Source organism: Macaca mulatta, chromosome 5 (assembly GCF_049350105.2).
Source record: "Macaca mulatta isolate MMU2019108-1 chromosome 5, T2T-MMU8v2.0, whole genome shotgun sequence".
NCBI classification, from domain to species: Eukaryota; Metazoa; Chordata; class Mammalia; order Primates; family Cercopithecidae; genus Macaca; species Macaca mulatta.
In genome coordinates, this window is record NC_133410.1 from 110,380,123 (window position 1) to 110,407,711 (window position 27,589).

Here is a 27,589-nt window from a genome sequence, read left to right on the forward strand (position 1 = left end):
ACAGGCTATAACATCATTTTTTTAGATTGGGAAATTGAAATATAGGATGCTAAAATGAGTTGCTCAGAAATAATAATCACAGCACACAAAAAAGCTCCAAGCTAATGGCTCTTAGCCTATGTGCTGCTAAATGCACAAAGTGATGGGACTTTCTACAGTTAAATCCTTAAACTTAATTTATTCACTCCATTTAGATTTTTAAATTAATCAAACCCATTTAGATTCTGTGACTATCTGAAAGTAATGATTTGGGGGTAATCCCTTTATGCTTGGGGTGCCAAGGCATTTCTACAAAAGAATTATTAGTGTCAAATGCTTTTTGCTAGGTCAAACATTCATCATGGCAAATAAATACAGTTTTGGTAGAAAATAATATATTCATACCCTTAGAAAAGTATTCCTCAAGGATCAGTAAGATACTACATTAGTCACACTAATTCCCAACTTTGCACTTTAAGTTCTCTACAACTGTTAACAGCTAGACAGAAATAGGTAGGGAGATACTCTAGAATCTGTGATAATAGACATGAAGAATTATCTAATTCAAGGCAGACTATGGAAGATAATTTTCTGGTATACGATATAGATGATTTCACAGAGGCATGCAAAAAGCTACTCTGATTACATATTCACCTGCTTATGGTTAACACTAGGAATAAGGCAAAAACGTTGATAAAGGATAAGAGTTCTACCATGTGGTTTGCTCTTTAGATAAAAGCAGACACATACATTCTAATTTAATATTAAGTCTTTCCAGTGCAGCCTGAAACTGTATTTATCTTGAAATGTATTCACTTTATTATTTTTTCTTTCCTTTCTCATTCTACAGGACTTCAGTTTCACTTCCATAGTTTTTTCTGGTGAGTGAGACTTATCACATATCACAGTCTCAAACATAATCTGTATTTTTTAAAAAAGTGATCTCAGTGCCTACGATTTTAGGACCTAAAAGACAGTCCCAGATAAATAACTATTCCTAACTTACAAAACTATCACTAGGTTTCCAATGCTTACTGTTTCTCCAGACTTCCTTATTATAATAATGAACAATAAAGAAACCCTTGTAATGAAGGTTGATTTCTGTTAGCTCTACTTTGGAATCACTTACTAAAGCTTGGTCTGAAATGAGTCTTCTTCATTAATGTGCATTATCTACCAAATGTGATATCTCTACTTGGATTTCTTTTTTCTCTAAAGTGTTCCAGTGAATAACAACCCTAAATTGAAACCAGACTATCATTTTATCATCCAAAATAAGAAGTGGAAACAGGAAACAAAGACCCTAATACATATAAATTAGATCATCAAAAGACATTCATTGGCACTAAACTGCTTCCAAACTTTACAAGATAACAGAAGTTTTTAATTTTATTTTCAACAAAGACGACCACAGGCCAATTTAAAGCAGCAATCTTTTTCCAGACAGCCTATCAAATTCCTTTACTTATAAGACAGAAGCTAAGGAGGAGGGAATCATGACATGGTTTCTATCCAGAAGCCTGACTGAGCCAGAAGACTTTCTGTCTGCTCAGATACACCTAAATTTTTCACAAGATGAAACACATTTCTTCTTAGCCTATGTTAAAATAATAGAATGATATTGTTTCATATGCATTGACTTTCATGGCCAAATAATACTGCAAAATATATTTCTTCATTTCATAAAATATTTTTATTTTACAGTATACTTATATATTGTTATATTTATATTTTATTTTACAGTATATTTAATAGAACAAATTAAAGCATATTATATTTGCTTATTAGTTTTTTTTTTTTAAAGCATCACAGTGAATGAAAAAAATTTCAAACATTGTAATCACATGTGGTGGGAAGTTTAAGAGCCTGACAACCAGGCAGACATTAAATCCAGGCTCTGGTGCACTTTGCTAGCTGGATGAACTTAGGTTTTCAACTTACTGAGCCTGGATCACTTTATGTGTAAAATAAGGATAATAATAGTACATATATCAATAGGCTGTTTTGAGGATGAAAGATAATATAAATTGCCTAGTAAACTTAACATAAATGACAGTTAATAATAACAAATCTTTTGTTGGCCAGAAGGTAAAATTAGTAAATTAAAGAACTAAGCTTGATCCCTAACATGTACGTGTTAGTTGCTGTCACTAACATCATCATTAAATAGTAAAGACGAGTTGACAGATTCTGAAGGAAATGAGGAGCATCTCTAAATTGCTATAGGCGCTATAGACACTAAAAAGTCAAGCTGATAAGATAAAAGACAGTCATGGACTGTACAGGCACTATTATTACCTTTGACTTTCCCATTCACATTGGAGATGGAATGAAGTATTGAGAAGGGCTTGATAAATGACTCATGAAGGGATAGCCCACTTAAAATAAACAGCAATGTAAGGAAGAATTTTATTTAAGTCTTTGGATGTCTTCTGATTTCTGCTTTGCCTTTTCAGCCAACAAATAAGGAGCCTGGCAAGCAGTAGAAGAGAGCCAGCCCCATGAGGGAGACAGGCTACAGGCTGCAGGCAGGAAGGATGGGGTGCAGAAATTTGGAAATTTTATCCTGAGGTTGGAAATAATGCGACCAAACAAACAAACAAACAAAAACTCACTTCAATATATATTAACAATAAACAGTATTCCCAAAGAAAATCAAGGATTTCTAAGAAACTTTACAAATTATTCTTTGAGCATCTTTGAGCACCCTAACCCTAACCCTTTGAGGAAATCCAGTTTTGCTGTCTTGTTACATCAAGTGCTAGGACTCCTGATTGCTCATACTGAAATATATAATATCTTAAGTAGAATACACTTTTTTTTTTTTTTTGTCAGTCTCACTTTTAGCCAGGTTGGAGTGCAGTGGTGTAATCATGGCTCACTGCAACCTCTGTCTCCCGGATTCAAGCAATTCTTGTGCCTCAGCTTCCCAAGTAGCTGTGAATACAGATGTGCACCACCATGCACACCTATTTTTTTGTATTTTTAGCTGAGACAAGGTTTTGCCACGTTGGCCAGGCTGGTCTCCAATTCCTGATCTCAAGTAATATGCCGGCCTTGCGCTCCCAAAGTGCTGGGATTATAGGCATGCGCCACTGCACCCAGCAAAATATACTTTTAATTAAAACTTAAAACTTTCATTTCTGTGTTTTTTCTAAATGACAAATTTATGACATTTGAACTAAAAGGTCACATTTAGAAGTCACAGTTACAAACCGAGGACAGCATCTATTAAGATTAACTTTGACACATCTCAGACTCAGATCCCTAAAGTCCTCAATGTTCACACTGAACATGCTCTTAAACTTGCATCTAGAAAAATGTGGGCAGACAAGATCACACTAATGCTGGCCCATCAGTTTCCACATTCAATGGAGAGGCATTCAGCATTCTTCTATTATCACCCTGTTTAGAAAGGAGAAAACTATTCACAAAGGGTAAATGTAGAACCTAATATGTTTTTCCCAAAGCACCAGCTTCTTCTCAATCATAACCTATCGTTAATGCATAATGTATATGATGCCTCTCCTTGCTGAATTTAATTTCTCTTCTTCAGTTCCTCTAGGCTCTTTTTCTATGAAATTTGAATCTGATGCTGCTCATGGAACCAAGGCCTGCACTGCTATCATATGCTGGCAAAGCCCAGTCAGGCAGAAGGATTTTTTCTTTCACCTCTCCTCATCTCTTTCTTCCTTCTCCTCCCATACGTACATATACAAAAGAAATAAAGCATAAGATTAGATGATTGTTTCTCTTTAGTTTGACTAAGGGAAATACACCAACAAATTTTAAATAAGATGGGGAAAAAAGGCAGAAAAAACACCCACATACTACTGGTTAAGTGAGGTCCAATATACAGGAAACCAAGGAAATTCAGTTGTCTATCCCTAAAAATTATATAGCAATAATTTTATCTCTTTCTGCTCGCTCCCAAACTGACAAGTCATATATAGACACATAGGACTTTTAATATGCATTACATGTTTTAATTAGCCTGTGTGTAAATTTCGCTTAAAATTTTGAAAACACTAATCTTACTGTTAACACAGCTGAGCAGAAATAAGCTAAAGTAGAATAAACTGTTCAGAACGATAAATAACTTAATGATGTTTAACCTGATAGGAATGGATCACTGAAGGAAGCGGATAAAAGTGAGAGATAAAGCTCATCTTTTCTAGTTGGTAAGAGCAGGTTAGGTATTCCTGACCATCTTCCTCCCTGCACCTGGGAGGACAAAATTTCTCTGCAGGACTGACTTAAAACTTAAAGAGTGGTAAAGTGGGTATTCAGGGGTCTGCTTAGAAAGAAAAAAATTCTTCCAAGGGCCCTAAGAAAAACATACACTCCTATAATTGGAATTAAAACAGAGTTTAAAAAGTAATTGGTGATGAGCACAGCACACTGATTAGAACTAATTATTTTTTTAAAAAGTATCTGACAAATCCTTTCACGTAAGCGATTGAGATGATGAGTAAAGGGAGCTTACTAGAAGTGAAGTAAGCACAGGGTTAGTCTTGGTGATGTTTAAGTGTGCAGGAATAACATGTAACAGTGAAATGTACAGTCATTTTGGCTATGGTACCTAGTACTTAGTAGATACTGAATATATATTTGCTGAGTGAATGGATTAACATAAAAATTACGAACATATGTAGGTCTACACATTCTTATTCTCTACAGTATGTTACATTTTTGTTCTCTATATCATAAATACTGGCTAGTGGACTTGGCAAAACAAACATTTGTTAATAGGGGATTGTGACTGTATTAATGCTAATCTTTCTTTTAAAGAATAAAAGGACTATAGTGAAAGGTACATACTGAAAAATGTTTGTTGATGTTTAAGATTTAGGTTCCATGTGGTTAGTATTTTTTTAGGAAATAGTTTCTGCCATTCTGAAAATAGTATTATCATTTAAAAGATAACAGTAGCAAACTGTGGCTATAACATATGAAACATCTAGAATTTAGATAAAGCACAAAATGTCCATTGATCTCCTGCATATTTCAAAATATGTCAATATATTTAAGTTCTTATATATTCTAAATTTAGCCCAGTAAAGTTGTTTTTTTAATATATCAATTTTTCCCTTTCCTTCCCTATGTTGCACATCTCCTTGCAATGTGGTATATGACTCAAAACTAGTATATGAAGAAAAGTAATAAAGACAAGAGAAGTTGCAGAAAGGAGAAAAACTATGAGATGTTAGAAATAAATCTTATACATTTAATTTACCTAAGTATATAGACTCTATTTACATGAATGTATGAACAGGTTTATTTTACTTTTGCCTGTAGCATTAGGTATTTTCCATTTATAGCCATGACCTGTATTAAGCTCAGGTAAACATTAAATCATGCCATTTGGAAACCAACTTTCAGAAAGGACCACATTCTCTTTTCATTTTACTCCAGTGCAGTTTTTAAAGGTATGAATTTTATCCATTTAAACTCACCATAATATCTAGTTTCCCTTGCCCTCTTCACCCTTTATTTATAATTTGTCTCATTTTATTGATATTATTGGTTTATGCATCAGTCTCTCCAACCAGTTTGCAACTTCTTCAAGGAATAGGTTTTTAATGCATCTTATAACCCTGAGTGTCCTGAATCTAGGACCTCTGAGTATACTTTAAGTAATCTCCAGACTACTTACAATACTGAATACAATGTCAGTGCTATGTAGATAGTTGTTAAACTGCATTATTTAAGGAACAATGACAAGACAAAAAATGTCTGTATGTGTTCAGTACAGATGCAACTTTTTCCTGAATTATTTTCAATCTGAGGTTGTTTGAATCCATGGATGCAGAGCCTTCCGATATGGAGGGCTGACTGTACTTCTGCTTTTTTTTGAGACGGGATCTTGCTCTGTCACCCAGGCTGGAGTATTGTGGTATGACCATGGCTCACTGCAGCCTCAACCTCCTGGGCTCAAGATTTCCTCCCACTTTAGCCTTCTGAGTAGCTAAGACCAGAATCATGCACCACCACACATGGCTAATTTTTTGTAGAAATGAGTTCTCCCTATGCTTCCCAGGCTGGTCTCAAAATCCTGGACTCAGGTGATCTCCTGCCTCAGCCTATCAAAGTGCTAGGAACCACTGCACCCAGCCCCAACTGTACTTCTTAAATGCAGTAAAGTTTGCTTTTATGCTTTTCTTCTCTAAGTACATTTTGTCAGTTTCTATTCATTTTGAGGTGCTTTTGTAAGACTCAGGGTAATTTTCTCCTCCATATTTAACTTCATGGATCTGTGCCCCTTGCAGAAAAAGCATACTCTGTGAGGGTAAACACCAAGTAATATCTTAAAAAACATAAAAAACTCCTTATAGTTTATTCATTACCTATTACTACAGAAAGAAGAAATATTGGGATTGACATAAATACCAATATATCAATATGTAAATGTCTTCTTTTACCATAAATATCAAAACTTGAATAATTGACGTGAGCAATTCCATTAGAGGACATTTTTAAATTGCCTGGTAAAAGAAATTGTCCAGTAAATGGTAACATTTGTTAGAAAATAAAGGATTACATTTGTATCAAAAAGCCAAAAAAGGTCACTTAGCAATATGAGCTACTGAAAGCTTATTAAAACAGTTTACTACTTTAACAATGTTTTTAAAGTAATGAGAAAATTCTCAAATTTGTTTCTTATACCTTTAAAAAGTAAACAGAAAATAAAATCATATCCTTCATTCTCAATTTATATATATATATATATATATATATATATATATATATATCCTTCATTCTCAATTTATAGATATATATATGGTTTTTTTTTTTTGGTTTTTTTTTTTTTTTTTTTTTTTTTTTTTTTTTTGAGATGGAGTCTGGCTCTGTCACCCAGGCTGGAGTACAGTGGTATGATCTTGGCTCACTGCAAGCTCCGCTTCCCAGGTTCACAACATTCTCCTGCCTCAGCCTCCCGGGTAGCTGGGACTACAGGCGCCCACCACCACGCCTGGCTAATTTTTTGTACTTTTTGGAGAGATGGGGTTTCACCGTGTTAGCCAGGATGGTCTCGATCTCCTGACCTCATGATCCGCCCGCCTCGGCCTCCCAAAGTGCTGGGATTACAGGCGTAATATGTTATGTTTTAAACATAATCCAAATCTTAGAAATTTATTCTTAGGTTTAGCAATGAGACTCCAAGTAATTATCTGGCAAATAGCATTAGCACAAAGGCTCAAGCCTCTTACCATCAAATCCATCTTCTTCTGACCCTAGTTCATCATCAGAGCAGATGTTGAGGACATTTACCAGCATCTCAGTCACTAAAGAGAGAAAGCAAAGAAAGAAAAGTCAGGGGGTTTTCTGTTACAACCTTAACTATTACTCTGGCAATGTTAATGAGCAAATGTAGCAATAACATTTCTTATTTAGATTGTATATAGAAGCAGTTTCCATAAACATCCAGATCATAAAAAACAGCCTTTGTAATTCTATGCAGACTTTATAAAACTATTAGCTCATGCTTATGATATCTAATGGTAACATTTACTAGCTCTAGGTCAATAGACAATGACAAATCAAATATGTGGATGTGAATATACTATAAATCAACGAAAGAGAAAATAGGTTTTTTTGAATTTTTATTATCACACAATGATAAGGCTTAATCTAGATCAGATTACAACGTTCTGTTCAGTAGGGACTAAGAATGATGAATTTTAAAAATATTTTTAATCACCTAGAGAACTTCACGCCATTATAGGCATGTGGTTTTGTGTTTATTACAAACTGCTGATTGAGAAACTAATATATCTGAAGTATTTTTCAGAATACTAATTTTAAAAATGTATTGACAGAAATATCATTAAATTTGATTTTCAAAAATGCTTAAAAAATTAAATAGTTGCAGTTTAATCAGAAATTTACTTAATAGATTACAGTAGGATTATATAAAAGTGTTGTACAGAGGAAATTAGTACTGCATTATTTTTATACTACAAAGCATGCTATTTACATTTAACAATTTTTGAAATTAGATTGGATTCTACTATGCACGTGAAAAGAAGCCTGTCTACTGCTTCTTTGAGAGCTAGTTTTTAAAGTAATATGCTATTTCAAAAAATGTCCTTCTAGAATTGAAGATGTATGATACAGAGTGAAACTTCAATGGAGCCAACATTGATCCAGAGTTTCAGTTTAATTATCAAAACTGGATTTTGTGTACCAACAGATTAATATGCTAATTTCTAATAAATGTCCCAAATTTTAATAATTAATAGAAACAATTCAAATAAAGAGTGCTCAAAAGGTGCCCCATAGTTGTCAGGATCCACACTGCTTCTGTTTCCAGTGAAGTCAACAGATGATGCTACTCCAATTTGATCAGTGCAAGAAAGTTGCAATATGGAGTAGTACTGGGATTATTTATCAGAGACTATTAAAAATTTATTTTTGATTATTTTGATATCCAAAGGGAAGACTTCTTTGCTGACAACTCAAAACTTCACTGGTTTAATCATTTTAGGGCATTTAAAGGGAAAACAACAATTAGGGTTTCAGAAAAATATTTAGCTTTTCTCTGATACTCCTTATAGGACATCATTACTGTGATACGTAGGGAACACTCATCTTTCTCGTAATGCCCATTCACCTTCTCATGGAAAATATGATACAATACGTGATAATCAATCTGTGTATCACTGTTAGGCCTCCTGAATGAAAAACAAGTGGTGCAGGCATTTCCTCAAAATTTTTGTTGGAGTTTAAGTCAACATATGAAAGCAAAACCGAGGGGGAAAGAAGGCAGGCAAGAAGAAAGTTAATAAACAACTTTTAAAATGTAAATTTGTCTCCTGTTCTGTACCTTATAATGTGCTAATGCCTACATTATTGATGAACTACTTTGTTGTTGTTGTACATATTGTTCTTCAAAATATTGTAGCCATTAAGCACTATTAAATAATAATTTATTAACATCAGAAATGTAAGGAGAGCATGGCTATCCTAATCTTTTAATTTGGCAGATAATCTTTTAATTGGGCAGATAAAATTAAATAGTCCTTTGGGATTATAGTACAAAGGGGTAAGGAAAAAGTGTAGACATTACTTGAAACCAGGTAAAGCTGTATTTCCATTATATTTTAAAGAGTTATATTATTCTAATAAAATTGTAAAAATTTCCTAAATATTCGTTTTTGTTTTTGTTTTTTTCTGCTTCCCCCTAATTCACCAATTGTGTTCTGTTAATAGGATGCAGAGTGACACACTTCTACCTCCAAATCACATCTTTCATTGTACAACTTGTACATTTTATTGGCTGGGCCAAAGTTCTTCTCTTTCTGAGTGTTTAATCTCCTTTCCTTCCTTCCTAAACTATTTTAAGAAGAACATCTCAGGATTCCACAACATACCTTTTTCCCCAACAAAAGGCAGGGACCAAGTAAAAACATCCATGAAATTTGGAAGCCAGTATGGATGAGGAGAACAGTTGAATTGCCTGATATTCATAACATTGTTCTCATACTTCAATACTGCAGCTAAAAATAACCAAAAAAGGATGTCAGAAACACAGGACATATTTCGGCTTCTATGTATGGCTTTACCTCATCAAGAAAATTCAACCATTTGACTGAAGTTCCAAAACATCCAGGCTCATACCTTAGGCATCCCAGAATGCTTATATAACTTATGTACTTGAACCTTATTCTACACAATATATGAATACTTAATATGGAATTGTATAACAAATTAGAAAATATTTATACAAAATAGTTAATCCACTGTCTGTCAGGAATTGTATCAAGCTCCCCTTTCAGCCAAGAATACTTTAGTCTTAAAATTTGATATCTGATGACACTAATAAAAGTGGCACAGCTAAGTTTGACATAATAATCTCCTGAAATATTTGAATGAATTTATTTTTTAAAAATAAAACTTCATCTAGTAGAACTCCCAACAGTTGTACAAAATAGTTTGTTAGATTGCTTTATTTTTTAATGCTTATTTTATTTTTTAAATTAACATAATAATAGTACATATTCATGGGGTATATAGTGATGTTTTGATACATATAATGCACAGTAATCAGATCAGGGTAATTAGCTATACATTAAATACCATATCAAACATTTATCATTTATTTGTGTTTAGAACATTCAATATTCTCCTTCCAGCTATTTGAAATTATAATCTATTATTGTTAACTATAGTTACCCTATGGTAGATTGCTTTCTTGACTTAATAAAATAAAATGTTTGGATTGAATCTCACACAAAATAATGTGCTTCTATCTAACTCTATCCTTGATTTCTGAAAAAGATGTCCATCTATGACTCAGGAAAACAAATCTGCATGCTTCACGTCTCTGTAAGTACTTTCAATAAAGGAAAAGTCACCTGTTTTAGTGGGGATCACCTATTCTACGGATAGACAATTTTAAGTTGCAGGAAATTCTCAGGTTGAGTTTAAACCTGCCTTTACCAGTCACTGATCATAGTTTTGCTATGTGTTTCATATTTAATATTTAAAAGGCTGTCATTCTGCTTCTGAATGACAGCCTTTTAAATATTAAATATGATACTCAAGCATATCTTCTTAGGCTTTGGCAAGATTTCATTTTTATTATCTATTCAGGGCATAATTAGTATTACATTAGAAGACAGTAACCAACGGAGTCTACATGATATCATAGGATCTTTTCTTGTTTATGTTACGGGGTTGAAAATACAGAAAAATTAATCATTACTTTTTTGTTTATACTCAGAATGGAGGATCAGGAGCTGGAGACACATCTTGGTATCTGCTTTATAATCTTTTTCAAGCAAATTATTTTTATCCCCTTTCACCCTCTTTAATATGACATGGCTTCTTGATGCTTTAGCTCATCATGCTCAACCTATTCTGAATGCATGCCAGATCGGCAATGTCTCTGTTAAAATGTGGCCCAGAAGTAATTTAATCTTCTAGGTCGGTTTGAACAGTGCAGAGTATGGGGAGAATATATCGTTTTCTGTGGTGTGGATACTATATATATCATATGCCTAACAATATGTTGATGTTTTTAGCAGCCTGCATTTAACTAAACTCGTACTTGTGAATGGTAAGGCCTTTGTTTTGCATTGTTATTTCTGGCTGACCAACATGGTTCCAGGGAACATATAATCACAGACACTTTGGGGACAAGAAATGTAGATAGTGTAGGCAATACTGATATGAAGGTAGTCATCCTCTTCTTCCTGTGGAATTCTAATTCCTGCATATGTTTCTGTAAACCCATTCCCTTTTACGTTGCTTTATCGTTTATGCCATAAGGATACATTTACATGATATTAAAAACATGCAAAAAAAAAAAAATCAAGGCAAACTACCATACCAATACTTTTGATTTTCAGTTTAAGAAAGGTGACGTATTTCCTATCTTTGCTAAGTGCTACCAGAGCTCTAGCTCCATGTAAAAGGTTTTTACTATTTCGGAACACTGAATATTCACAGCAGAAATGCATCCTCGTATCTTCAGATGAATCTTTAAGGCTTTAAATTGTCTTTTTGAAGAGTAATTTCTCCTCTAAGTTCCCCCACTTTTTATTAACCTTAGGTTGGTGGTATAGCAGGCAGAAGAAAAGTAAATATTATAATTAACAGTGCCCTGGAGGCAAGAGATAGGCTTTATGTAATAATCTGTACAACAAATCTGAGAAGCAGGTGTGACTGCCCTTATGTTACAAAGGACTTGTGGTTGAGAAATGGAGAAACTTGCTCAAGATCACACAACCAGTAACTGACAGATCTCACTCATTATTTAAACTCAGCTTTTTCTGACACCAAATTCATTCCCTTTCTTTCATTCCCTGCTGTCTCTCATAAATTATAAATGTATGAATTCTAGTCCTAGCTGTTATAATAATTTAACTTTGAATATGGATTTCATAATTAGAGAGGTTTTAGTTTTTGCCAAAATACATGTTTGAGTGAAACAGGATGCAATTCACAAGCAAGGGTAAGGCTCATCCAATAGACAAAACAGAAGTTCTGTTTTGTAGCTGGTGAGATAAAAGTTCATTTGATCTTGGCTCAATACAATTTACTTCAGTACCTACTGATAAAAGCAAATATTGTTTTTAGATTTTATTTTCATTTATTTACTGAGTATTTGATATATGCCAGGCATTATGTGTGGCCCTTTATAAACATAATTACAAATCTTCACAATATTCCTCAAAAGTGGTTCTTATCATTTATATTTTGAAAACAAGCAAACAGAGATGTTATCTGCCTACAGTCACACTTAGAAAGAGGTAAATCTCACTTTTGGCCTGAGTCTAAAGTCCCTCATCCTTCTAGTACATCATAATATATTCATTCTAATAGTATAAATAATTCAGTGTCTATCAAGTTGTGGACACAAATTCTTTCTCCTTCCATGTTTAATCTCTTTAAAGAAGAGCACTGGACTGGAAAGCCAGGAGTCCAGACTACAAGATGGAATCTGTCACTAATTATTCACCAGACTAAGGTACTTAGTATCTTTAAGTTAAGTCTCAGTTACCTAACTATGTGGGTTTATAAATAATTTATAAGATCTCTTCCGGATCTGAATGATGTTAACAAACTTCATTGTAAACAATGAAAGGCCTCATCACTAATGCAATAAATAATATTCTCAGTAGTTCTATAAGCTATAAATAGAATTTTTTCTAATTTTTCTCTAGCTCGAAAAATCCTAAATTGAAAAATGAAATTACACCAATATGTATTCTTTTTTCTTCAGCAACACATTTATGCAAAAATACTTTTTGAACAACCTTACATTAGTAAGTTACTCAAAATTCTGATATTTTTGTAAAATAAATATATAACACAGAAATACATGAGGAAAAAAAAAAAAAACTAAAACAGTCCAAAATATCTGCAGTCACGAAATTCACAGTTAACGTTTCATCTTCCACCTCCCACATCCTCCGCCCCTGCCACCTGCCTCTGACTGTCATTGGGATTACAAAACCCAACTGGAGCCCTAACAGTGTGCTCTTCTCTGAAGTACTTGAAAGACATTTATCTCCAGTACAATATAAATAATACAAATAGTTGTACTTCAATAATCACTCAAGACCACCTCCTGAGCCCTTGTCTGAGAAACAGAAGAAAAAAAGAACAACAGTCTACCACCAAGGAGCTCCTTTATTCTACTGGCAATTCCACATGACCTCTTGTCACTTAACAATTGTAACAGAGAGACTCTGACATACATGCAGGCCTGACATGATTAACCATCCTTCAGAGCACACCAGACACCACAGAAATAAATGCTCTTCTGCTGTACTGGCAGGTATGAAGAACAGCTGGAAGGAAATTTGGTATAATGAAAAGAATACTAATCCCACAAATCTGGAAGCCTGACTGCCAGTTCTTTTTCTGATGTCAAAATTACTGTCTTAAAAATGCAATCCACTCATTTTATAGTACCTGTAGAACCCTGGGTTCAAAGACATGCTGTAAAAGATGTAAAATTAGTAATCAAGGGCCTGCTCCTACTTGGTGAATGCAGAAGGGGGACTGTACCTCGATTATATCTAATAACACAACTGGTCCCCTGTACATAGTGAAGTCCAAGGAATAGAATCTATCTTATTCCACTGCTCTGTCAACCAAGCCATGTACTAAGTTGCCTGACCATATCCAAATCTGTAAAACAGGGGGTCTTTCTTACTTTAATTTGAAATTTTGATGGGACCAAAAAAAAAAAAAAAAGCTAGTATTTAATGAAAACTTGAAAACATTTCTCAACATACTGTCTACAATTTCCATCACCCAGGGAAACTGGAGACAAAGCAATGAATGACAAGAGTAAAAAGATCAAAAGAAAGTTTCTAATTAAAGACCAGCTATCAAAATTATTGCTAACAAGTGGTATTAACCAGTTTACCGAACCACACATGGGCTCAGCACTTCTGAAGTGGGTGTCCAGAGGAATACAAAGTTCTTTTTCTGAAAAACCTGTAACTGTAATGCTTCCACCATACCTCCGGCACTCTTCACACCACTAGTCCCGATTTTAAGACAGGGGAGAAGAGGTCAAAAGAATGGAAAATGACTTGAATTTTATTCCTGTCCTCACCCTTTTGCTAATGTCTTTCATCTCCTTATCCCTAACTGACCATCCTCTTTCACCTTCAGAAGATGGGAAAGAGGGAGAGAAAAGAAACAAAGATGAGAAGAAACCAAATGGGGGCATTCCAGAATCATAATCCATCCAGAAATAGCAAAAGCACAAAGAAATTGCATAATAGACCCAGGATGTTTTTTCCTTCCAATTCTTCCACCCGCAGATGCCCTAGCAGAAAAACTAGCATCAGTGTGTTCTTTTGGCAAAGTCCTACCATCACGAAAGGAGGCATAATGCCTTGGTGGATACAATTCCTGAAGCAGGACCCATGCAACTCATAATGTTCTATGGCAGCATTTGAAGATTATGCCGGTATGCTGCATGCAAGGGGTTTTTTAAATTCTGGGAGCCATGCTACTTAGTTTTCAAAAATCTGTATTTTCTCATAAAAATTACTTTTTGGGGGTACAATTTTCATTTAAGATTGTGTGAAGATGTATATATGTATATTCACATATATGCATACTTTTCCGTAGTATATATTATAGCATTCATGAACACAGTCTCTACAATTCCTTCCATTTTAAAATCTGATTTCTAACTTCCACTTCCATTTTTTTTTCCCTTTCAATGTCCTAGTTCTTGCTGGATGAATTCTGTCTTTAAAAGATTCTTTTAAATATTATTAATAATTTAGTTAAAGGGAAATGTACTAATTCATGATGGTTACAGTATTTGGTGAGCAAGGACTGTAGTCATAAATTTTACTCTCTAGATCATAAGCTTAAGTGAAAAGTATGTGTTCAAGTCACTTATGAAGATAGACTTCAAACCTTAAATTTTTAGGTAATTTGACCATGATATTCTTCAGTATGAGAAAGGTAACGTTTATATTGTTTCATCCAGTACCTAATATAGGGTCTTTCACAGGCAAATTTTCAGTAAATTCATATAATGACTAAATTTTTCTTTTTTCATTTTTCAAGAGATGGGATCTTGCTCTGTTGCTCAGGCTGGAAGACAATGGCACAATCATAGCTAACCGCAGTTTCGAACTCCTGGGCTCAAGTGATCCTCCCGCTTCAGCCTCCCAAGTAGCTGGGACTACAGGCACACACCACCATGCCTGGCTCATAATGACTAAATTTCGGCCAATCTGAAATATTTTGTTATTAGTGGATACAAACAGTAGGTATATATGACTTACTTGAAGCTGTGAGATAATTATTTTGTATGTATCAAGGACACACATGTATGCTACTATATATAATCACTTTATGTCCATTCTAGCCCTTGCCCCACTCCTCTTACTCATTAGGTGGAAATGGAAATACATTCTCAATCTTTATATACCTTATATACCTTGTACATGCATCCTTCATAGTACCTACAACACCTTTTTGAACTTTGTTACAAGTCTCCTAAATAAAATATTCATATTATCTTACTTACATGAATGGCAGAGATGGCATTTAGATATTTCTGGGAAACAGTATGAGGTAATCTTCTGATTATGTGCATGTGTGCATGTGTGTGTACTGTTGAGCACTGAACAATGCAGTTTTGAACTGCATAGGTCCACTTATATGCAGATTTTCTTCTGCTTCTGCCAACCCTGAGATAGCAAGACCAACCCCTCTTCTTCTTTCTTCTCCTCAGCCTGCTCCAAATGAAGATGATGAGGATGAAAACTTTTATGATAATCCACATCTACTTAATGAATAGTATATATATTTTCTCTTGCTTATGATTTCCTTAAGGACATTTTTTTTTCTAGGTTTTGTGTATCATATACTGTAAGAATACAGAATATAACACACGTAACATACAAAATATGTGTTAATTGACTGTTTATGTTATCAGGAAGGCTCTGGGCAACAGTAGGTTATTAGTAGTTAAGTTTTTGGTGAATCAAAAGTTATATGTGGATTTTTGATTGCAGCAGGGGTTGGCACCCCTAACTGCTGTATTGTTCCAGGGTCAATTCTGTATGTTTCCATTCTTAATATAGGGTTAGCAAATTATTAACCAGGTTATTATTCATATATAGAGTTTTGGGTAAAGTAAGTGGAAGGAAGACAATAGAAGGAATGAGGGAGGGAACAGATCCTTTTTATTCTTTTATAGTGTTATGTACTGAATCTGGCATATGGTTGATGCTTAATTGTGTTGGTTGAAGAAAAGACCTAAGGAATGAAAACAGAAAATGGGAGAAGAGGGAAAAAGAGAGGAAGGAAACACAAAGCATATAACCAATCAGGATACTAAAAACATAACTAACAAAATACAAACAGAAATCTGAAGGAAACATAAAGGAATTTAGGTAAAAGGCAATGTGTCACCTCAAAGGCTAAACTGTTTGTTTTAAAATTGTAAGAGCATGTAAATTAGAGAACAGTGGAAACGACACTAGTTCTGTCACACGGTAACTGCATGAACTTGGGCAAATATTTCTCCTTCTTTAGTCTTTACCTTCAAACTTGTAAAACAGGAATAATATCTGCCCTCTCATTTTTAAAGTATAAAGATCAAATAATCCAACTGCTGAGAATGGGGCAGGAAAAACAAAACAAAACAAAACACATGTGATTAATATGCATGATAATCTTAATCAGATGAAATATTTTGTCCCTGAGAAATGTAAAGTATTATAAGTCTGTTTCAAATTCTTCAAGGAGGGCATGGCTATCTATTTTAAATAGTTTGCCATTTTATAATTCCCACCTAATATATTATACTTACATACTAGGATCCAGAGAATTTGGGGCCAATAATTGATCTTTGTAAGTAGCTCAAGACCAGTTAAACATTGTGAATCATTTCTAACATTACAATTTTGCATAGAGTATTTGAATTTCTTCTAGCAAATTTTTTTTTGTTGTTAATAAGAAAGAATCACTGGCAATTATCAGTTTCTTAACAGTTTTAGCTAGTGAATTCATTTATGTTCTAATCTATACTATGATGATGCTAAAGTGAGGCTTATGCAAACCTAGACTAAAAACAGAGAGAGAGAGAGTCTTAGCTGAAGCTTTAAGCTATTGGAGGAGAAGGCATAGGGATAGTAAACACTGTGCCTTTGCCTTGCTCTCATTTGGTACAGCTCCAAAAGCCTAATAAGGGTAACTGTACTCTGGTGGGAGGTATTTTGAAACTGGTGTTATCTCTACACATTCGTAGAAGACCCTTTTCAACTTCAAGCTTGGACTTTGTATCAGGCCTTGAGCTATAGCTTGCAATTATTCTAGGTTATCTCCAAGATATCCTTGGCACTGAGTTAGTATTAAGTTCCTACACTTCGTATCAACATTGTTTTCCATGGAAATAATGTCATGGCAGACTTTTTGACACTGTAAGAGTAAAGTCTAAGAGTCTCTTGCAGGTCTAGAATTCCTAGATAATGAATAGCAAGTGACAATCCATTAATTCAAGTTTTTAACATTCCTCGGATTGTTACTGTTTTTCTCTTGCTGAATGCTTTATAGAGAATGAGATTTGTAGAGAAGTACGTTTTAGTTCAACTGAAGATTCAACTAACCATCAGGGCTATCAGACAATGGAATTCAATGCTTTAAGATGGATTCTTTGATTGACCCTTTTCAGCTGGTGGCAGAAGAGCACTTGGCAATGAATCTGTATGGAGGATTCAGCATGGAATCCTTCTTTGTTCCCTGGTAAGGTCTCCCATAACTCTGACATCTGAAATCTTGTAATTCTATAGGCAAAGCTTTGTGAAAAGCAAGAATTACCTCACACACTGTGTCTTACTTTGTTGAGGTTTCACAACTACTTAACTAAATTTACAATTAGAGAGTAGTGATTTTTAAGAAATCAAGACGGTCATTTGTTGGTGCAAAGATACAGAGATTATGTGTAGATTCATTCAATTAAAATATATAGTACAAGGTATCTTTCAATATTAAATTTTAATGGGATAGTTTATATTTTACCATCCCTTCCATTAATTAAATGTTTAAATGTGAGCAAGTGACTACTGGATTAAAACTAACTTATTTACAAAGTGGCCTCCAGCAATGACACTTTCACAGTGGAGCTGAATAAACAAAAGCAAAAGTGCGTTAGGGAATACATTTTAAAGGGATTAATGAATTATTTATTTCAGAAAAATGTAAAAGGTATTCTAACTTCGTTCTTTTAATAATGCATATATTTGGATGCATAACACTCAGGTAATTTTAAAGTGATAACAAATAACTCTTCATTTCAAAAGCTTTCTTTTCTTATTGAAGAATGGTTAGAGTCACCTAAACATAATGGAACCATGAGGTGAAGAGTGGATTAGCGGATCGTTCACAGACATTTCACACAACAAAGCTAAGGCAGGAGAGTACAGACAGAGGTTAATATGTGGGCTCTGCAGTCAGTATGCTGAGTTTCAATTTCAGTGCTTTCTGGTATCAGCTTGTGTCAACCTTGGGAAAAATATGCAGTTCCTTTGTGCCCTAGATTTTCATCAATAAAATCAAGATTATAGAGTAATTCATAGGGTTGTTGAAAGATTAAATGCATTTATACACATAAACTCTTTGAGCAGTATCTGGCACATAGTAAGTGCTCAAAAAAGTTATTATTATATGCTGTTTATAGGAACAAAGTGAATAGCATAGGTATAGTATGCTATCACAACTGAAGGGAAATATTTACATTGGCTAAATATATTACCAACTGAAGACTTTAAAAAATATGGCTAACAGGATGAAACCCCGTCTCTACTAAAAATATAAAAACTTAGTCGGGCGTGGTGGCGGGCACATGTAGTCCCAACCACTTGGGGCCAAGGCAGAAGAATGGTGTGAACCCCGGAGGCGGAGCTTGCAGTGAGCTGAGATTGAGCCACTGCACTCCAGCTTGGGGGACAGAGTGAAACTCCGTCTAAAAAAATCTCTCTCTCTCTCTCTCTCTCTCTCTCTCTCTATATATATATATATATATATATATATATATCAAGCTATATCACTCAAAGTGACAAAGATAATGACAATGGTAAATGAAATTAATATCACGGTTGGATTAATTACACATGTTGAATCTTGGATATAAAATGCAATGAGAGGAGACATTCTGCTGAAACCACTCTGCAGTGAATTTTATATATATATATATATTTTTTTTTGTTTGTTTGTTTGTTTGTTTGTTTGTTTGTTTTTAGATGGAGTCTCACTCTGTTGCCCAGGCTGGAATGCAATGGTGTGATCTTGGCTCACTGCAGCCTCCACCTCCCAGGTTCAAGCAATTCTTACTCCTCAGCTTCCTGAGCAGCTGGGACTACAGGTGCGGGCCACCACGCCCGCCTAATTTTTGTATGTTTAGTACTGATGGGGTTTCACCATATTGGCCAGGCTGGTCTTGAACTTCTGACCTCATGATCTGCCCGCCGCAGCCTCTCAAAGTGCTGGGACGCGCCTGGCCCATCTACCACCTCATATTGATAATAAAAGAATACTAAAGGGTTTTGTTTGTAGTTTCTACTTTATTCCTTCATATAAATTATTGTATTTCATACCATTTCTCAGTGAACTCTCTTAGGCTTAATAATGATTATGAGAAATTATCTTTCTAGTGTGTCTAATTCTATCATACCCACATGGATTTAAGAATCTTTATCAAATAAATGAAGGAATAAATTAGGGGTTGGGGGGATGTCTTATTGTTTTGCTTTAGTAAAAAAAACAAAAATAAAAAAGTAAAACAACCTTGGCCTACAATTACTGGAAAGTACCAAATATACTACCCTGACTGTATGTTTACATTTTTTATAATGCAATAAGTGATCTGGGGCAAACAAGTACTCAGGACCCATTAAGAGCATCTTCAGGTTTGAGATGATGGCAGGAAAAAAGTACATGCTGAGAAAACTGTTGTTATGGGGCAAAGTCTCTGGATTAATTTTATGCAACTTGTAAAGCAACTAGTAATCACATTTAACCTGTGGTTGTAAGGATACCAAAAAAAAAAAATGCTTTAAAAAGTCAATGCTAAAAGTTATGTCCATGCTTAAGACAAGCCTCAGGCTCGTAGAAATGAATCTTTGCTATAAAACATGGTTCAACTTTGTAGGGGAGGAGCTCTTTGATGTGCTATGGTGGAGACAGATATGTTACTTGGGGACGCCTGGGTATAGATTCAACTTTCCTTTCTAAGACTCCTCATCTCCCTCTCAAAAAGATCTGAGCTAACTGGTTCTGAATTTGGCTTGTGAACCACAGGGGTAGCAGAGATCTATAAGTGTGTGAAAAATATTCCTGAATGATAAAACAACCTCCTAGTGGAAAAAAATTGTGGTATAGTATGGAATGAGCTTCTGAGGTCTGGCCATACCACACTGTGTAGACAGTGTCACTGAGGGTTCCCGCCAGAAGTCTGGAGACCAAGTTGAGCTGGCATCTGATATGTTACATCTGTTCCTTTATGCTCATATCATGACTGCCAGCAAAATTCTTATGTTTGTTCATTATAGCAGCAATTCCATTCTCTCTTACAATGGTATCTTCCTGCCAAGCCAGAAATTCTCTTTTTACTTATAAACGGTATCTTCTTGAAGCCTATGACTCCTTTTTGACTGGAAAATATATGAGGATGCTGAAAACATCAAGCTTTGGTAAGACTGAAAGGCTTTTTATCAGCAATTACATCAAGTTGCTAACTTATAAGTCCAAAATATCATATCTTTTCCCTATCAAAAAGGATAGACTTTTGCATCTCCTAATTTTAGCAAATGATGCAGTCTGTTCTCATGCCGCTAATAAAGACATACCTGAAACTGGGTAATTTATAAAGGAAAGAGGTTTAATGGACTCACAGCTCCACATGGCTAGGGAGGTCTCACAATCATGGTGAAAGGCAAAGGAAAAGCAAAGGCATGTCTTACATGGTGACAGGCAAGAGAGCTTGGTGCAGGGGAACTCCCATTTATAAAACCATCAGATCTTGTGAGACTTACTACCACGTGAACAGTGTGGGAGAAGGAGAAACCACTTCCATGATTCACTTATCTCTACCTGGCCCTGCCCTTGATACGTGGGGATTATTACAATTCAAGGTGAGATTTGGGTGGGGACACAGGAAAACCACAGCTGATGCTTTCCATGTGCATCTTATAAAAGCAATCTTCCACCTCTCTCTTCCTTAACTACTTTAATATTGAATTGATTTCTTTCTTGGTTATCATTTAAATGTTTGGTCTTGATTACTAAATTAGTTTGGTTGCCATTAGACTTTCCTCTCAAATCCAAAATAATTTTCATTTAACAAATTTCCTTAATTTTACTGTCAGTAGTTTGTACTGGAACTAAGTTACATACCCCTGGTATATATGTTTATATTTCTCTACATATACATCATATATCTAACCACTCATCTAGTCACCCATCCATCCAACAACCCATCTGAACTACAGAGAACTTGTACTACATGGAAGCCTACTGTCGTTTACTTTAGATTCTTTTGCAGCACAGGTGTACCTCTACAGAGGAAATGAAGTTAAGTGTTAACATCAAGGTATAAAATACATTTTCCCAGAGGTTCATTACAATTTTTGGCCAAACTGAGTTGTTTAAGCCAATGTTCACATCTGCCACTCTATTTCTCAATCCAGAGAGATTTTACTCTCACCGATTGCTTAAATGTCACTTCCCCAATTAGTCCCCACAGAATAATTTTCACTCTCATATCACACCACTATTTTCTTTGTTGCTTTTTCCAAATACACATAAATAATTATTGGTGGAATTATTTATTTAATGTCTATCATATTACCAGATTATTAAGTACACTAGGGCAAAGACCATGTCTGTCTTGTTTCGTTTATATCCCCAACACCTAGTATGGTATGGTGCTTGGTATGTAGTAAGTTCTCAATAAAGGTTTATTGTATCGGTGAGTGGGTTGAGCTAAAATCACTTTTACAGGGGGAAAATATTTTTTTAAAAAACTGAAGCTATGTGTCATAACTGTAATTTTCATCTGATTGGTATATTGGAGTAATTAGGAAATAGTTTTTCCTTTAGGTTTACAGATTCACAGGAGAAAATTCAACAACTGAAATGTGCAAAGTGCTCTGCAATGTTTAACTCCAATTTAGAAAGGGTATCAGCACTGGTTATAGGAGCGATTTAAAGTGAGATAAAGGTCTGGGGGTCAATATTGATAGGGTATTTTTGGTCACAGTCTTGCTCTTAATTCTCCAAAAAAAAAAAAAATGCTTAAATCAATGCATGTATTGACTGCCTATCATGTACAAGGCATGCAACTTGGCTTTATCATGTGCACCAAAAAGCCTCATGTTTCAAACTAATTATAATCTCACTGGGAAAAACAGGAATGCATGGAAAAGCTATCAAGAAAAACAGTAAACAATAAATACAAGAGAAAATGATTAGCACTGCGGACATTCAGAGAAGGACCACCAACAGAAGTCTTTATGGAAATGCAGACTGGAGTGGGTCTAGACCACTTAGACAGGCAGAAGAATGAGATAAATATTTTGGATAGAAATAAGTATGTAGGCAAAAAAGTGGAGAAACAGAAAGCCAAAGTTGCTCAGGGTAATGAGGTTTACCGCAAGATAAGGAGAGAGATAGGTGAGAACGGTAGATTGAGGCATATAGTGAAATTATAAATAAGAAACTGAGGAATAAGGGAATTTTCCTGCAAGCTTCTGTGAAGCCTTGCACTAACATGCGACAAAATAATAACATAAAATATTCACTAATGATAATGTCTTAATATCGCACAGCATTTTGTTTCAAAGCGATTTCATGTAATATTCACAAATGAACATTTTTTTTTTCTCATCTCATAGCAACGCCACTGCATGTCCAATAAATTTAAATGAGTTAGTTGCTTAATGGCAGAGCTGTGATTCAAACCTACATCTTTTGCTATGGCATCTTGCAGAGCTCTCAGAGTGAAGACACAGAGGCAGGGAGACCGGCGGGAAGACAGCACAGGCTGGAAAGGATGAGACTGAATGAATTTATGTGGGCTATACCAAGAGATGGAACATTTAGTTCTCATAACTTTCTGAATGCTATTTACTAATTGCAGGTAAGTATGAACTACCAATCAGAACTATTGGACATTTAAATATGAATCTTATCACAACTATTATGGGTTTTAAGATGGCAAGAATAAACCTATTTTTCTCACTGTTTCATTTTGCCAGATAGTATTACTGCTGTCTTAAGCTGCAGGAGCTTTAAGAGTCAAATCATACTGTAACTAATAGGTTATAATTCCAGAGTACTTTATGATCATCTCTTTCTAACTATCAAATGGTTAACTCACAGATTCTTCACAGCTATTTTCCAATGATTGGGTTTTGAAGGTGCTTGCAATCCAATTTTATTATATTGCTTTTAAAAATTCTAGTTAACATCAATTTTATTCAAATACAGTAATTCTCACTTTAGCAGTGAATAATTGACTCCCACTCCCACATACTGTATACACTGTTAGCATAATAGCTTTAAAGTGCTTCAGAAATTTTACATAAAAGTCTTTTGAAATTTTGTTTAAACTAAAGAACACATCTTTCTCTTCCCTATCAGTTTATCTTTTTCTCTCTGGAGAATATTTTCTTTTATGAAAAGGTTCCCGAAACGAAACAGTTCTACTGCATTTTCTGAGCGATTCTGATCTACCCTAAAGGCAAGAACACAGTGAAAGAACTAAAAAATCTCAAGTCAGTGACGCACTGGTATCTTTTTTTTTTCTTTTTTAAAGTTCCAAACTTGTTAAATCAGAACTATACAAAAAGAAGAAATAGACACCTTATTTGAGAAATAGCTACTGGTCTCAGGCAAAACTGCATTACCTGGCATTATGAAGAATTGAAACAGTCTAAGTTTGTTTTTGTGGAGTAAAATCCCAATTTTTATTCCTGTTTTACTGTTTTGGTTTTCTTTTTTAGAAATTGTTGAAAAACTTCCAAGTAGAGTACACATTATTTAGTAATCAGTCTTTGGAAAGAAAATGACTTTTAGGGACATTTCCTTCCCTCAGTTTAATAGTAAAAAATCTTAATGCCATAGAACAATACAAATCTGTGTTTATAAAAAATATATAAAAGAGTATTTTATGTACTTTTGGTAAACATAGGATCATGGTGAAACTGGGATATACAGTATGACTTACTAAATTCCCGCATTCCCTGCAGGAATCTCAGGGTCCTTGTCTCATGCAAGATTAAGAATCCTCATCCAGTCAAAGAGATTAGTTTTTATGAGTTTTATACATAAATGTTTACTGCTTTAAAAATATTAATTGGCCGTGATACTATTTATTTCTCTTTCTAATCAAACATTCACTATTCTTTAACATCCAGATCATATTTTATCTTAAGGCCTTCTCTGACCATTCTAGAAAATTATCCCTTATCAAATGTATTTTGTGTTTGATTCTCTTTGTTTACACTTAATCACCTTGGGTCTTATATTTTTGGTTAAATGACACAAATGTCTTACTTTGTCAACTCTACAGGAGTTCTAAAAATCAAATCATACTGTAACTATTAGCTTATAATTCTAGAGTCCTTTATGATCATGTTTCTAACAATCAAATTATTAACTCATAGATTCTTCACAGCTATTTTTCCATTGATTGTGTTTTAAAGGTGCTTGCAACCCAATTTTATTGCAGTGCTTTTCAAAATTCTAGGTAACATCAATCTTATTCAAATACAATAATCTTCACCTTAGCAGTGAATCACTGACTCCCACTCCCACATACGTAAAAGCACATGGCAAGCAGAGAACATGTTTTATTTTATTTTGCATTTTTCTTGACATAGACTACTTAAGGCAGCACTTCTTTTCTAGGAACTGCCTCCTTTCTCCCCCATGGTTACAACAAAAACTGCACTATGCTTTACTGATAAACATGCTACTTCGCTATAGAGGAGGACCCACCATGGACAAAATGTCAATGTAAAAGACTGTATGGCCACAGCAAACACCATCCAGCAGATGTCATTCTCTGGGCAATAGGAAAGTGGAATACATGAAGGGAAACAAAGGACTAAGGACCTTCAACAGGTGCTTGGGAATAAAGGCGGCCAAGGCCCATATTAGGCATCCTAGACACCAGGTCTGAGCCAAGAAGAGACCCATCACACCTCATTTCTGCAGGGGCATGGCTCCTAATTCCAGGAGTTTTCAGACTGGCTCAGAAACTAGGCTGCCTTTTACCACCCCTTTTGGGCTATATTTGACCTTATATGTGTTATTTGACTGCTTTTTTCCTTGTCTCCATTTCTCTCTCTCTCTCTCTTTTTTTTTTTTTTTTTTTAAACAGAGTCTCGCTCAGTCACCCAGGCTGGAGTGCGGTGGCACGATCTCGGCTCACTGCAACCTCCGCCTCCCGGGTTCATGTCATTCTCCTCCCTCAGCCTCCTGAGTAGCTGGGACTACAGGCGTCCACCACCAAGCCCAGCTAATTTTTTGTGGTTTTTTAGTAGAGACGGGGTTTCATCATGTTAGCCAGGATGGTCTCGATCTCCTGACCTCGTGATCCATTTCTCTTAATCTCAGAAAGCCACACTCGGACACGTTGCCTATATAATATCCAGACCAATGCTACCTAAAGGATTTTTCACATTTTCTCACCCATTCTTACATGTGGAACACTTTATAATATTTCCAAATAAAGAGATTACATTTATGAAAGAAGGTAATAATGCACCCCTTGCTCTTCTTCTTTTCCTTGTAGTAAGTAATAATGCCCTCGTGTTTCATGTTTCTTTCAGGTATGGAGTTTCAGAAAAAAGGCACAGGACACTGAACCAGAAGTATGGATTTGAACCTAGCTCATTATTTCCTAATTAAGGGACCTTGGACAAGGCAATTAACCACAGGGACACACTCTGCATATTAAAAAAGGAGGAGATAGAATAGCTAATAATACCTTGAAGTTTCCTTTTTCTTTTTGCTTTTTAAAGAAATAAACATGTACTTGCCTGGCATAGGAGCCGACTCATGGTAGATGCTCAATAAATGCAATTCAAATTTGAATTTCAAGCTACTGGGTTTATTTTTTATTTTTCTTGATCCTTTCCATGCACAATCACCCTTATTCTATTTAAATCCAAATTCTTTTTAAGAAGCATGATTTTGGATTACTTCCAATTATTATTTCTTTTAAAGTCTGTATCTACCAGAGCAGCAGTTGTCAACCCTGTTAAAATTTAAAATGTCCTAGAAAACATTTAAAAAATTAACAGTGCATAAGCCCAATCTCTGACCAAATTTGAATCTGTATCTTTGAGGATAATCACAAAGTATGCATCAAACAATAACTGAAGAAATTACAAAAAAAGAGACTAGTTAAAATATTTAAGACCAAACCAAAATAAAATGCTTAAGAATTACTGCACATATTACATAAGACTGCAAGAGGGATTTAAAAACACTTACCTTTGTTATTGTATACATCTAAGTAATTTGGTGCTGAAAAAATTGTAATTAGAGAAGGGAACCCTGTTGTTTGGCTTTTCCTGTACATGCGGTACCTAAAAAGAACAAATACAGTCAAAACAAAGCCCATATGGAAAAAAGAGAATATCAAATCAAAGATTCAGAAACAGAAAATTGGATGAGTCAAGTGCCATTATTCAAAGAGCCTCCAATTATATACTAAATAAAAATTTCTTTCTGAAGTCTGAAATATACAGGTATTAATACATTTCAGGGGGGTGAGCATGAAAACATACATTCATATGTAAAATTTCCAAACAGGTATTTTCTAAGTTAGCAAACCTCAAGAGACTGTGGAATTCATTGGAAAATCATGTCATTTCCATGTGTTCAACAGACAGGGCGAAGGCTGATTAGTGTACACAGATACTTTGTACCCACTCAAAATTTTCAAAAAGTTGTCAACATTTTTGACATAAAAAGACCAAATAAGCAGAGCAAGATATAAAGACTTACCACTAAAAACCAGGCCAATTATCTGATAAATCCACAATATTCTGTAAAGCATTTTGCCTAGACTAAGTGATTTTCTTTTAGAAGAATGCCCCCTTAAATCTTTGAATTTTTAGATTAATAATTAAATTTAATTTAATTCATAGATTTAATACAATTCATAGATTCAATGATATACAAGCATTTTGCCTAGACTAAATGATTTTCTTTTAGAAGAATGTCCCCTTAAATCTATGAATTTGTACAAATTGAGACTGTTTCTATTTTAGAATTTTATTTATTACCAATCTCTGCTGGTATCTACAGGTCAAAGATTATTGTCTCAGCAGGGTAATATTTAATCAATCAGTAATGAAACAGAACATTCACAAGAACTTTGAAAATAAACCAACAATCCAGTTACTAAGACACAAATAATTTGTTAATGTTAATACTTCAGTTCTCAATTAAAAATACAGGTGACTCTGGCTCTTTTACATAAGGATAAAAATGTATCATGACTTCCGTGTAATCAATTTTAGGAGTATCAGTTTAGAAATACCCCTTCAAAACAACATTTTATAATTTCTTTGTTGATCTGTGTCATTTATTTCTGGTAGAC

The 27,589-nt window shown here is 34.6% G+C and overlaps 1 protein-coding gene across 8 annotated transcripts in view; it reads right to left on the reverse strand.

Annotated features, from left to right (window-relative positions):
- The window catches only part of PPP3CA (protein phosphatase 3 catalytic subunit alpha), a 331,056-nt gene that overhangs the window by 31,688 nt on the left and 271,779 nt on the right, over positions 1–27,589 (reverse strand). For all 8 annotated transcript variants that reach the window (XM_015138831.3, XM_078001828.1, XM_028848096.2 and 5 more), the window contains 3 exon segments: positions 26,476–26,570; positions 9,354–9,479; positions 7,191–7,265 (listed from right to left, as the gene is read on the reverse strand). In XM_015138831.3, the coding sequence (XP_014994317.1) occupies positions 7,191–7,265; positions 9,354–9,479; positions 26,476–26,570 (296 nt within the window).